Genomic DNA, 14,346 nt, shown 5'->3' with positions numbered 1-14,346 from the left:
ACAGTTTTGGGACACCGGAAGTACTACAGGGTTTTGTATAAAAGGTGGAGTCTGCTTTCATATGGGGAGCCAGAGTCAGGGGGGAGGAAGTCGAAGCTTACCTGGGGGAGTGGAGGAGACGTGGGAGGATTGCTGCGACTGGGATTTACATTTTCTGAGTCATGGAAACATCGGGTGTGTGAGAGTTTACGCAATAAAACCCTTTGTCTTCACTAGAACTTGTGTCCAAGTCATTGTGTTGGCTGATTGGGGTGCAGGTATGCCCCCTGGTGGTGACAATAGACACTGGGGAACCACTTCAACCACCACCCACCTGGATGATGCCATGGCAGCCATTGATGCCTTCGTGTCAATATGGACCAAAGTCCCTAAAGGACATTTCCAGCACCTTAACAACTCTACACCACAAAGAATTTCGGCAGTTCTGAAGGCAAATGGGGGTCCGACCCGGCACTAGCAAGGTGTACCTAATGAAGTGGCCTGTGAGTGTATATTAAGTATCAATTTAGAAGTGATGCTCTATGTTTCCACTGGTTCTATTTATCTAGTTTTGCATTTTGTAATAAATTTGGCAGCCATTCTTTGTGACAAATGCCCAAAAACAGAGATCAGGACGGGGCAAATACTTTTTCACAGCACTGTGACTGAAGGTGTCACTTTTCAACCATGTGGCCCTGCGTCTAACGCTTTCCTTTCAAGCCCTGCTGAAGTTTCTGCTAGGACTTGGGTGGGCAGTTTGTTGACCACCTCATGGCCATCTTGTCTAGAAGCTCCCACACCACAATGTACTCTTAAGATCCACAGACTTGCAGCAGAACGCCACTGTGGACATCGACCCCAAGCCACATCCTTCCTTCACGCTGAAGAGCAGCCTGGTAATATCAAAGATGCTCTTCTTGTAGCTGATGTTTCTACCCGATGCCCTGCACTGGAGGCACAAGCCAGACGTTACCACAAAAATACAAAAGCAGGGAAGCTCTACATGTGACATGCACTTCAGAAGGCCGCTGGCTACCCAGCATTCACAGCAGGTCAGCCGGAAGCACGGTAGCGCTGCTCAAGGCCGAGTTACGATACCTGAAAGCGAGAGGGTCCAGCAGCAGCACACTTGACACTGCCACCGCCCCCCCCCCCCACACACACACGGGACAAGTACGCACCTTGCTGTTCTGCAGCAGACGGATGAGATGCTCAAAACAGTTGCTGTTGAGGTAGACGGCTTGGAGGACCGGCCGGTCGGAGCAGTTGAACATGTCCGTGATGGAGTCTGGAAAAAAGAGAACATGGGTCAGAGCTGCAGCTGGTGCTGAAGTGGAGATGGCAACCTTAGCCCAAAGAAGTCACTCGGGAGTCTCAGGACAGGCGGCAGAATCGAGCTTTACTGTGCAACGTACACACATACAGACTCAAATCAGATGATGGGGCCATCTTACTTTTATTACAGTTCTTATCACTTGGCTCATTTGTCCCCCATATCTGACTTCCCAGCATCCCATGGCTTTGGTTCTGCCTCCAATTAGCTCCACCGATATTTCCCAGCCTAATAAGTGTAGCACTCTGTTCTGTCCATCAGGCCCACTTGACAGACCCTCTCCCCTCCTCGCACCCGTCCAGTTCCTGCCGCCAGTATTTCCAGTCCTCGGCTCACGTTCACCACGTGGGTGGGTTGCCTGTCAGCCCCTCTCTGCATACCTGATCTTGACTTAGGAAATATCGGTGGTTTCCAGCTTGCTAAGAAAAATAAAAAATATTCAGGCAGAGGCCTTCTTGGGATTTAACCCTTACTGTACTAACGCGCCCCAAGATGTAAAAGTTTAGAGACTAACCCAAGTATTGGTTTTCACAAAGTTTGCTGCTTCAGTGTTTTTAGATCTACTTGTCAGATGTTTCTCTGGGATACTGAAGTAGAATTACAAGCAGTTCAGAAGTTTCAAAGGCTTTGATTGACAATGACATGAAGTTTATGCACAGAGTCCATATCTGCAGTGTTGGCCCTTCTTTCTTTTTCAAGACCTCTGCAATTCAACCTGGCAGGCTGTCTGTCAATCAACTTCTGGTCCAAATCCTGACTGATGGCAGCTGCTCATTCTTGCATAATCAGTGCTTGGAGTTGGTCGGAATTTTTTGGGATTTGGCTTCTTCAGGATTGACCACAAATTCTCAATGGGATTATGAAGGTCTGGGGAGTTTCCTGGCCACGGACCCCAAATTTCGTTGTTTTGTTCCCCGAGCCACTTAGTTCTCACTTTGGCATTATGACCCGGTTTTCCATCACGTTGGTCACCAAACTGTTCTTGGATGGTTGGGAGAAGTTGTTCTCGCTTTATGTTTTGGTCCCATTCTTTATTCATGGCTGTGTTCTTAGACAAAATTGTGAGTGAGCCCACTGCCTTGGCTGAGAAGCAACCCCACATGACAGGAATGGTCTCAGGATGCTTTACTGTTGGAGTGACACAGGACTGATTGTAGCGCCACTCAGGGCGCCTTAAACAATCAGAAAGGAGATTCATCAGAGCAAATGACTTTCCCCCAGAAGTCCAATCCCTGCACCTTTTTAGAACATTAGAACACTCCAGATGAGAACAGGCCATTCAGCCAAACAAAGCTCGCCAGTCCTATCCACTTATTTCTTCCAAGAAAACATCAAGTCGAGTTTTGAAAGACCCTAACGTCTTACTGTCTACCACACTACATGGTAGCTTATTCCAAGTTTCTATCGTTCTTTGTGTAAAGAAAAACTTCCTAATGTTTGTGCGAAATTTACCCTTAACAAGTTTCCAGCTGTGTCCCCGTGTTCTTGATGAACTCATTTTAAAATAACAGTCTCGATCCACTGCACTAATTCCCTTCATAATTTTAACAACTTCAATCAGGTCTCCTCTTAATCTTCTTTTGCTTAAACTGTGAAGGCTCAGCTCTTTTAATCTTTCCTCATAATTCATCCCCTGTAGCCCTGGAATCAGCCCAGTCGCTCTTCTCTGGACCTTTTCTAGTGCTGCTATGTCCTTTTTGTAGCCTGGAGACCAAAACTGCACACAGTACTCAAGATGAGGCCTCACCAGTGAGTTATAAAGGTTGAGCAGAACCTCCTTGGACTTGTACTCCACACATCGTGCTATATATCCTAACATTCTCTTAGCCTTCTTAATGGCTTCAGAATATACATATTTTGCAGAATATAAGTCTGTCCCTTATGTTCTTCTTCTTTGCGGCCCTTCTTGACACCCATCAGGCCCATCCACCAAAAATCTTCTCCTCACTCACACCTACCTGCTGCCATTCCTGAGCCAGCTCTGCCCTGGTGGTGCCCTGATCCCAAGCCATGAATAAAGAATAGGACCAAAATATCCTCTGACAGCAACTTCTCCCAACCATCCAAGAACAGTTTGGTGACCAACATGATGGAGCACCGGGCCATAAGGCAAAAGTGAGGACTAAGTGGCTCGAGGAACAAAACATAGGCATTTGGGGTCCACAGCCTAGAAACTCCCCAGACCTTAATCCCACTGAGAACTTGTGGTCAATCCTCAAGAGGCGGGTGGACAAAGAAAAACCCACCAATTCTGATTCTGTAAGAATGGGCTGCCATCAGTCAGGATTTGGCCCAGAAGTTGATTGGCAGTCTGCCAGGACAAATTGCTGAGGTCTTGAAAAAGAAAGAAGGACCAACACTGCAGATATGGACTCTGTGCCACATAAACTTCATGTCATTGTCAATCAAAGCCTTTGAAACTTCTGAACTGGTTGTAATTCTACTTCAGTATCCCAGAGAAACATCTGACACAAAGATCTAAAAACACTGAAGCAGCAAACTTTGTGAAAACCAACACATGCATCATTCTCCGAACATTTGGCCATGACTGTATGCTCACGTTTCTCTTTGAATATATGCAAATCATCAACATTAAGAATAGACTTTTCTATACTGGCTGCCCCCAGCCTTGAAGCGTGAACAAATGACCCATTCATGTCCTCCGTGACAATCAGAATCCACTTCGGTTTAGAAATTAGAAATATACGAGTTGAAGATTAGGGTACAAGCTGAAAATTATTTGGCACGGAAAAGCTCAGACAAATGCTAGGTCTTCCATAACTTGCTGGTCGGATTTCCATGCCTCTCCCTGTACTGCCACCGCTGCCTCAGGACTGGGCTGAACAGCAGTTGTAATAAGGGGTTGGAATCGGGTCACAGAATGAGGCCAGAATAAACACGTCAAGGCCGTAACCGGTCGTCATCGGACCTAACAAACAAGGCCCAGGACATGACATGATAAAAATGGAGCCAGAGAATCACAAACCAAAAGATCGCATGTAACCAGAGCCCCAGCAGACGTCAGTTAGAAGATGTGCTGTCACAAAACCTGAACACGAACGTAAACCCCGCAAGTCAGAAATTGTGGCGTGCCATCGCTAAAAACGAGATGCTGCACGGGGAAGTCGAGCTAAAGTTAGAAAATGGAGTGATCCTTCACAAAACCGATGATGTCATTTCTCAATGTCATCTCCACCCTTCTCAATGCACTTGCGCCACCTGCCTGGCAGTGCCCGTATTCCAGCAGAATGAAAGGTTTTGTCTCGTCCTCGCCGCCACTCGTGCACCGCTCACTTTCTTCACTTCGTCATCTGTCTTGAATCGATAACCACCCAGATGTTTAAAGGGTGGAAGTCACACGGTGCCAAATCTGGCAAATAAGGAGGATGTGGCAATACCTCAAACTTCTGTTTCTCCAGACAAGCCTTGGTGTTCTTAGCAGTGTGCAGGCATTGTCTTGTCCTTGAGACAGCAGTCCCCACAGCTTGGATCGAATAGCAGGCTTCACGTTGGTCTCCAGCAAGTCACAGTAACTTGCACCAGTGACAGTAGTACCCCTCGACAATAAAGAAGTTATTGTCGTACACTACATGCCGAGGGGTCTTCACTGGAGACACTGACGTTTGAGGTATTGCCACATCCTCCTTATTCACCAGATTTTGGCACCGTGTGATTTCCACCCTTTAAACATCTGGGTGGTTGTCGATTTAGCAGATGACGTCATGAAGAAAGCGAGCGGTGCACAAGTGGTGGCGAGGACGAGACAAAACCGTTTATTCTGCTGGAATCTGGGCACTGCCAAGCAAGTGGCACAAGTGCATTGAGAAGGGTGGAGACTCCATTGAGGAATGACATCATCAGTTTTGTGAAGGTTCATTCCATTTTCTAACTTTAGCTTGACTCCCCCTCGTAAACCTAGTATACGGAGTCAAGAGCGGAATCGCTTATGTTAAGGGCATGGCCAGGGTTAACGAGCTGGCTCAGGTTTCTTTCTTCCTCATGTAACTCTTGTGTTCTTGTTTAAATACAATTTTTGTATGTGATGTCATTAATCCAGCCAGCCACACTTGGCGTCTCAAGGGACAGTCTCACTAACACTTGGCTCTAAGTGACCATATGCCTGTCCTTCATCTGAAAGCGTTGTGGAGAGGAGCACAGCAGAGAGTACCCTGGAAGCATTGCCTTCTTAAATGAAGAGGGGGGCACCGTGGGACTGCAGCTTTCTTGGAGTATAACATCATTTTTAAAGAGCAAGCATTCAAACTATGCTAACAATCCGTTTGTTCACCAAAGGCAAAACAAGGCAGCTTAAATTTCAACAAGCTTGAACGCCCGCCAAACTGTTTGCAACAAACAGACGTCTATTCAAGAATCGGCAACCAACAAAACCGTCAAGCACAGCGAGGGGGGCTGCTGGAATAGCAAAGCCAGCTAATAAAAGCAAGATTGAGAACATGAGCTTGTCCTGCCAGTGCAGTGGCCGATCGGTGAACTGAGAAAGAAAAGGGGTGACGTCACTTAGCGTTCAGACGGTCGGGATGAGAGATAAAGTTCAGCAGAAAAAAAACGTTGTGAAGGACACATCGGCTCCCATTGCTTGTCATTTCACTCAGGACAGGCACACACGCTGCCATTTTAGCTTGGGCTGGCCAGTTGGTTTTCCCAATCCGCACAAAATCACAAGAAAGTGGTTTGAAGGTCATAAAGTTGCTACTCACAAGGCATGAGATACGCTCCACCCTGATCTGTGCAGCTTACGGGGTCCCAGTGGTTTTTATTAGGATAACAAAAAAAGCTGTCATACCTCAGGTGTGAGGGGATACGCTGATTTGGTATTTCAATCTCCACTGGCCAATCAGGAAGCAAATCAGCCTTTACGCTTTTGCAAGCTCGACTGCAAAATGTCTGTGGACACTTGAAGAGGAGGACCAGTCGGTCAAGTGGTGACGAAAGCGCCATCTGCTATAGGGACCCTTCTTCTAAAGGTACAGCAAGATCAGAGTTCAAAGAAGAAATCTTGCGGAGCACTGGCAGGCAGATAGAAATTGCTGGTAGCATCGCATGTTTGTACTTTCAACAGATTAGCTGACATAATGTAGGCCACTAGCCACAAGATACGGGCAAATCATAGGGACATTAAACCAAGAGCGAAACATCACATCATTTTTCGGGGTCATACCATGAGCCTCAAGTAGCGGGCATGAGACCACACAAAAGGCCTCCAACCATTCCAGAGCCCATAAAATCCACACAGTGGACGCCTGTCTTTGATCGGAAATCCGTACAAGTGAATCATTAAGTGTGAGAGGGCACCATTACTAAAGATGTCGTAACCGATGAGAAAAACGCCTAACAGTCATATGAAAAAGTTTGGGACCCCCTCTCAGCCTGCATAATAACTGACTCTCCTTTCAACACTAAAGATATCAGTGGTCTGTCTTTCATTTTCTAGGAGTACTGCGGTGTTTTCCGAACAAAGATTTTTAGTGACGCAGTATTTAGTTGTATGAAATGAAATCAAATGTGAAAAACTGGCTGTGCACAAATGTGGGTCCCCTTGTCATTGTGCTGATTTGAATGCCTGTCACTGCTCAATGCTGATTGGTTGATGAGCTCGTTAAGCCTTGAACTTCATAGACAGACAGGTGTGTCCAATCAGGTGATATAAAGGTATTTAAGGTGGTCAATCGCAAGTTCTGCTTCCTTCCCTTTGACTCTCCTCTGAAGAGTGACAGCATGGGATCCTCAAAGCAACTCTCCAAAGATCTGAAAACAAAGATTGTTGAGTCTCCTGGTTTAGGGGAAGGCTACAAAAAGCCATCTCAGAGGTCTAAACTGTCAGTTTCTACTGTAAGGAATGGAATCAGGAAATGGAAGGCCACAGGCACAGTTGCTGTTAAACCAGCAGGTCTGGCAGGCCAAGAAAAATACAGGAGCGGCATATGAGCAGGATTGTGAGAATGGTGACAGACAACCCACAGATCACCTCCAAAGACCTGCAAGAACATCTTGCTGCAGATGGTGTATCTGTACATCATTCTACAATTCAGCGCATCTGTATGGCAGGGTGATGAGAGAGAAGCCCTTTCTGCACTCACATCACAAACAGAGTCGCTTGTTGTATGCCAATGCTGATTTAGACAAGCCAGATTCATTTTGGAACAAAGTGCTTTGGACTGATGAGACAAAAATGGAGTTGTTTGGTCAGAACAAAAAGCGCTTTGCATGGAGGAAGAAGAACACCGCATTCCAAGAAAAACACCTGCTACCTACTGTCAAATTTGGTGGAGGTTCCATCATGCTGTGGGGCTGTGTGGCCAGTTCAGGGACTGGGGCCCTTGTTAAAGTTGAGGATCGGATGAATTCAACCCAATATCAACAAATTCTTCAGGATAATGTTCAAGCATCAGTCACAAAGTTGAAGTTACACAGGGGTTGGATATTACAACAAGACAACGACCTAAAACACAGTTTTTAAATCTACAAAGGCATTCATGCAGAGGGAGAAGTCCAATGTTCTGGAATGGCCGTCACAGTCCCCTGACTTGAATATCATCGAAAATCTAGGGGATGATTTGAAGCAGGCTGTCCATCAAATTGAACTGAACTGGAGAGATTTTGTATGAAGAATAGTCAACAATACCTCCATCCAGAATCAGACACTCATCAGAGGCTATAGGAGGACAGCGTCTAGAGGACAAAAAGAGGCTCAACTAAGTATTGATGTCATATCTCTGCCCACATTTATACACCTGTCTAATTTTGTTATGAGGCGTATTGAATATTTTCTGTTAATCCAATAAACTCAAGGTCACTGCTGAAATCCTACTGTCTCCATAAGGCATGTCAAATATTAAAAGGAAGTTGCTACTTTGAAAGCTCAGCCAATGAGAAACAAAAATCCAAAGAATTAAGAGGGGCTCCAAAACTTTTTCATATGACTGTATGTATGCTTGCCTCTGATTGGCCATCCATACAAATGAGTCATTAAATGTGAGAGGGCACCCGATCCCCCGATGTCGTAACAAGTGGGGAAATCGATTTGAGCACGCCTGCCTCTGATTGGCTATTTATACAAATAAGCCTTTAAATGGGAAAGAGCATCCAAAGACAAGATTTCGTAACACATGGAAAAAAAAAAAGTATAGCATACGCTGGCTTCCAATGGCGTTTCAGCACAAAAGGGTCGCCAAGTGTGAGTGGGCTGCCGATCTCCCGATGTCGTAAGATGACAAAATCGCTTTGTGTAATCCTGCCTCTGAGTGACTATCCATACAAAGGAGCTGCTAAATGTGAGGCATCACCAGAACTCCTGATGTTGTAACACATAACGGAAATCGAGGAGTACGCTTCCCTCCGATAGTCTTTCATTCAGAATAAGTCACTAAATGTGAGTGGGCACCTAATCTCCCGATGTCGTAATAAGTGAGAAAATCACTTTGAGTATGCTTGCTTCTGATCAGCTATTCATATAAAGGGGCTGTTAAATGTGCGACATCACCCAAACTCCTTATTTATAAGAGACGTTATGAGAAAAACCGAAGGGTATGTTTGCTTCCAATGGTCTTATGGCACAAATGAATTGCTAAGTGTGAGATGGCACCCAGTGTTGTACATGTGAGACAATTGCTTTGTGTAATCCTGACTTTTATTCGGTTGTGCTGATGAATTCTCTGTCACCATACAGTTCCAGTGCATCACGGGATGCCTTACCATTGTAACAGGCGACACAAAACCCTTCAACTTTGTGGTGCCCATTATCAAAACAAAAATGGACGTTTAAAAAAAAATATTGAACCATTAAATAAATCCTCTGAACACAAAACCAATATCAGAAATAGGAATCTGTAGGTTAGAGACCCCACAAATGCTGTATAATGGGTTTTCTGGCTAGAGGGAAACCTGGAAAAATTCGATAAAAAACATCAACCACAACAACATGCCTGCAAGTTTATTCACAGTTTGTTGGATTCATTTTATAAGAAGCTCCCCTTGCCGATCCTGCGATGGCCCACTCACGGATTCGCTGGTCCTCATCACTCTTGATACGTGAGGAAGCCCGTCATTTTATATTTAAGTCAATTATTTATTTCTCCTATTCCACATCAGTAACCAATGCAGCCCACTAACAATCTAGTTTGAGGACCATGGCACAGTGGACCCCAAAAAGTACTCACTCAGCATCCGAATCTGCAGTGCGATGAAGTGGTTCTCCCACTGCCTGGACTTGGCCTTGGCCGGCAGCATGGAGGCATCCGAGTTTAACAGCTTGAAGTAGTTCTCCATGATCGTGCTGATCTCCACCTGCCGCTGGTCAGAGCTGCTGGACAGGAGCACCTGCACCACCTCCGTCAGGCACAGCAGGGTCAGCTCCGCTTTCCGGCTGATGTCGTCGGGGTCCCGATCCTCCTGGGAGTCGCAATCTGCCAGAAGCCTCATCAGGACATCCATAGTGGCCGGCGAAATCGCTTGCAGAGCGTTGCGCTGAAAAGACAAAGGGATTCTGGGATTGAGGCAGCACACCAGAGCACGTGACCACCTGCATACACCCTCAGCAATTGTAAAGCGCTTGCCCTTACATTCCATCAAGTGATGTGTGCATCGAGTCATCCAATGTGGCACACCTAATGACCGACAGCTACTAGTCTGTGACAGGCCGCGATAAAATCAAACAGGTTTGATTTTCTCTTTGGTCAGAGGGGCTCTTTGTGTGCGAGAGGTGAGAACCAATGAGCATTCAGCCGACAGTACAATGTGTAGAATGCAGCGAATACGCGTGTTATGAACCTCAAAAAACAGAAGAGAAGCTCGTCTGTCTGATGTCATGTATTTTACATTCAGTAACAGAAAGGAAAAAGGAAATAAAGGGCAAAAGCTGCCATCTGGCTGCACGCTATTGGCTGTCACGAAAAGGGGCGAGCACAACTCTGCCGGCAAGATTGGTAAACAGGACATGGGTTGTGATAATCACTCAGGTAATTGGACACGATTTTGATTTTAATTCAAGGCTTGGTTATGTCAAATTTGTGTGTCATGTGACATGCTAAAACAATCTTCAACATTTGTGCATCAACTGTGGTGTAACCTGTGCTACTGAGGATTTTAGGTTCACATTATAATAATAATAATAAGTTGCATTTATAGAGCGCCTTTCACAAACCTAAAGTCGCTTTACATACAGAGAGGAGGGAAAAAAAATTACAGAACGAAAAAGTTCATCGAAGAGAAAAGGTGGAGAAAGAGGAGCAAACTCGGAGAGACTGAGGAAGAGGGGCCATAACACTAAAGGAGCCGAGAGTCTGCTGCGTGGGACAGTAAGGAGATGACCTGAGAGAGCGACAAGGAGTGTATGGAGCTGAGTGAGGTAGAGGAGGGCAAAGGTGATGAAAGGCTTTGGAGGTGAGAAGCAGAATCTTGAATTTAACCCTTGATGGAACGGGTAACCAGTGAAGATGGGAGAGAGCAGTGGAGATGAGAGCAGTGGAGATGTGAGCAGAACGCCGTGTGTGGTGGCGGAGTTCTGAATGTGCTGAAGCTTCCTTGTAGATTTTGCAGGGAGGCCGATGAAGAGGGAATTACAGAAATCAATAGAAGACGTTACAAAACAATGAACCAGAGTCTGAGCATCATTAATTCTTTGAGGGCTGAATATTTTTTCCAAACAAAACTACGTTTTCTGGAAAGCACACAAAGCAATGGTTTTACACATAAAATCAACACAAAAGGTCTGTTGCCGGTGCCTGTTGACCATCTCTGGCGGCTGTGCTGGGATGGATCGAAGGCCATTAGGAATGTGTGGCTGGCTGGCTGGCTGGCTGCCTGGCTGTTTTCACGTGGCAGATGGGCAGTCACAGTGTGACGCAATCTGGTTTGTACCTCTTGTCATTGTAAGTGGCGGTCCTGCCAGGCAAACGTTGCTGTGAGCGCATCAGCTACATGAACATGTTCAGCACCACGGTGAGCTGGGGACCCGATCAGCTGATGCCGGTACCTCACTTTAATTTTCAAACTCCATCTACAGATCACTTGCATCAAAATAAGAGTCCGATTCAGCAATAATATGCAAAACGTCGTCTGCATAGTATTGTGCTTGGCACATTTGCATTGGTCTCTCGCCAGATGTCATTGCCATTTTAGAGGCTGTTTGCTCTTCGCAAGTCACGCATGCACATGAAATCAAGGTCAAAATAAACAAAGCTAACTTTCTTTCTAACAGAGAGAGTCAAACTATAACGTAATGGCACGTTTTGTCGCCGTTTATAGCTGATTATCATTCTCTACCCCCGAATTTTGACAAAAGTCGACACCCGCCCGGAAAGAGTTAAAAGGGACGGAGGGGGGCAATGTTACGGATAGAATGACATTTTGGAAAGAGGCCTAATAAGTAGCTCAAAGATAAGTGATGAATCAAACAAAACACCAAGATGTCTGTTGACAGGAGCAGGTGTGACGAGTGTGCCATCAAAAGAAACAGAGACGTTGGATGCCTTAGTAAGTTGGCAGTTTGGGCCTAACAGTAACACTTCAGTTTGATTAAAGTGATTTTCCATCCATAGCTTAAGATCAGTGATGCAGTCAGTGAGTGTGCTGGGAGGTGAGTCTGTACTAAGATATAGCTGTACACCCAGTGCCTCGGTTTGCGAGTATAATTCGTTCTGGAAACATGCTTATAATCCAAAGCACTCGTAAATCAAAGTGAATTTCCCCATAACAAATAATGGAAACTCATATGATTCGTTCTACAATCCAAAAATATTTATATAAAAATGATTAATACAAAATATAAAGTAAAAATATGTAAAACAAATTAACCTGCACTTTACCTTTGAAAAGAATCATGGCTGGTGTGAGGGAGACGAGAGAGAGGAGAGGAGGAGGAGGAGGAGGGTTATTGTGCAGGGCGACTTTCACTCTAATTAACGGAATCCTTGCTATCTGTCGGCTCACTGGGATCTTTTTCTTTTTTTGCGACTTTAACAAGGAGCCTCTCCAATGACAGTTGCGTTTGCCTGAAGAGTCACTACACTTGGACACAAAATTTTAAAAAATGCTTTACACGCTGTAAGGATTCTAAACTCTTTTGGGATTCCCTCCCAATGGGACGACACGCGGAAGAGCGTCCCGAAGCAACCGCAGGCTCCCTGCGCTGTAGCAGTTTGTCGTAAAGGTGAATCTGAAAAGACTGCAGTCACTCTATAAGCACCCGCCATTAATGGGTGATACAAGGAACATTATAAATGTGCAGGGCTCAGTATAACCTGGTCACGACCCTGCCAGATTGCTGTGTCTGTGTATAGGAGAGCGGCAGATCCTGCTACAATAAATAACCGTGCTGTTCCTGTTTCAAGCTGAATAAAGCTGGTGTTGCTAAAGAACTAAGACTCAGCCTCGTGTTTTGGGGTGCATGACAGGGACTCACATGTTCCAACACACACACGTGGTCACCACGCTATAGTAAACAATATATGCTCATACAAATGTTGACTATAAGAATAAGGCACGCCGACTGAGGCCGATCATGAGAGTTGACTACCCACAATCCCGCAGCGAGAGAGAGAACCACCATCGGCTCAGTTGTGATCATGTGACGCTCGGCCGACAAAGTGTATACGGACTACTCGTATTGCAAGACCTCGCTCGTTTATCAAGTTAAAATGTATTAAAAAATTTAGCTTGTCTTGCAAAACGCTCGCAAACTAAGTTACAGTAAAACCCTGGATTGCGAGTATGTCATCTGCATAACAGTGGAAGTTAAGGACTTAATTAATTATTAGTTCATATTGACTTTGTATTTTTGTGTGCTTCCTAGTCACTGGGAACGTCTGCTCTGAATGATTAAGTTATGCTGCTGTGTTATCTCATCCCATTTTGTGTTCAGTTTTGTCCTTGTGTACTCACCATACTTTGTGTCTTGCCGCTTTAAGAAACCGCAGTTTGCAATGTCTAACTCGGAATGTTTCCCAAGTCATGTGTGTCGATGGTCACATGTTAATTATATATGGAGTTAAAATGACACAACTGTTCTAAAAGATTAACCAACATCTGCACGACATTCATCTTTACTCAGGTAATTTGACTCTTTGCAGCAACTGTGAATGCAAAAATCTGACCTACTCCACAACTAAAAGTCACGTAATGTGACATCGACTTAACAAGACAGGTGGCCAGCAGAAATGTAAATGACTGATGAATGGTCAACCAGATGGCTAAATAGATTTATTTAAATGAAAACTAACAGTAATCTTAATACATAATTCGCCATCCTCCTCACTCACTCACGTCCGTCCGAAGCCCAATGCGCTGTAGCCTTCTGCGCAGCTGCCCGAAAAACCTTATGAGACCGACATCGCAGCAGATGGTGGATTTACGGCCGCGAAAATTCAAAGAGAAAGGCGACTTTGATGAAAGCTCTAGGGGCCTGAAACGCGATTTCGACTACAGCTCGAGGCCTAATTACGCATTCTGATTCAATTCAATACACCTATATCAGGTTTGTGGTGCTTATACTTATTACTATTCCACTCATGCCCATTTCACCTTACGTTGTCAAAACGGGCTCTTTGTCTAGTTTTCTAATAAGTGTAAACAGTTAATAATAATTAATGAATTCATGGAAGATGATGCATGTCAACCGGTGCTCTTATGTGATTGGTCGATTTTGAGCAAACTTCTACAACATAAAAAAAATAACAGCTTAGTCTCTCATTTAAGATCATCTTTATGGAAGGGATAGAGGACATCTCCTCCTGTCCGTGCCTATGAAAATACCCCCATGTTCTCCGACATGGATGTAGACGATCACTGGAGACTCCTCTACTGCATCGTACTCTTCCAAGGGCTTCCTTCAGCTGTAACTTGGGAGTGTTCACCAAAATGAAAAAGCGAAGTGTGCAGTGTTCTCTCTTCAGGTTATTTTTTACTTTTCCTAACACTTCTGCAGGAGAGGGGCACATTATAAATTTGTCAATGTGTCTGTTAGTATTTAAAGGACAGTGAAAGTGTGACACAACAGGACTCTGGGTCAAGTAGCTCAT

At 45.0% G+C, this 14,346-nt stretch overlaps 1 protein-coding gene across 2 annotated transcripts in view; it reads right to left on the bottom strand.

The window, feature by feature from the left end:
* The window catches only part of nbeal1 (neurobeachin-like 1), a 175,053-nt gene that overhangs the window by 123,360 nt on the left and 37,347 nt on the right, over window positions 1-14,346 (bottom strand). For both annotated transcript variants that reach the window (XM_028806166.2, XM_028806167.2), the window contains exons 9-10: window positions 9,490-9,796; window positions 1,161-1,267 (exon numbers count right to left, since the gene is read on the bottom strand). In XM_028806166.2, coding sequence (XP_028661999.2) covers window positions 1,161-1,267; window positions 9,490-9,796 — 414 coding nt within the window. The remainder of the gene's footprint in view (window positions 1-1,160; window positions 1,268-9,489; window positions 9,797-14,346) is intronic.

This window comes from Erpetoichthys calabaricus, chromosome 8, assembly GCF_900747795.2.
Source record: "Erpetoichthys calabaricus chromosome 8, fErpCal1.3, whole genome shotgun sequence".
Lineage (NCBI taxonomy): Eukaryota > Metazoa > Chordata > Cladistia > Polypteriformes > Polypteridae > Erpetoichthys > Erpetoichthys calabaricus.
Note: the sequence above shows the minus strand (reverse complement) of the source record. Positions and strands in the feature narration are given on the sequence as shown.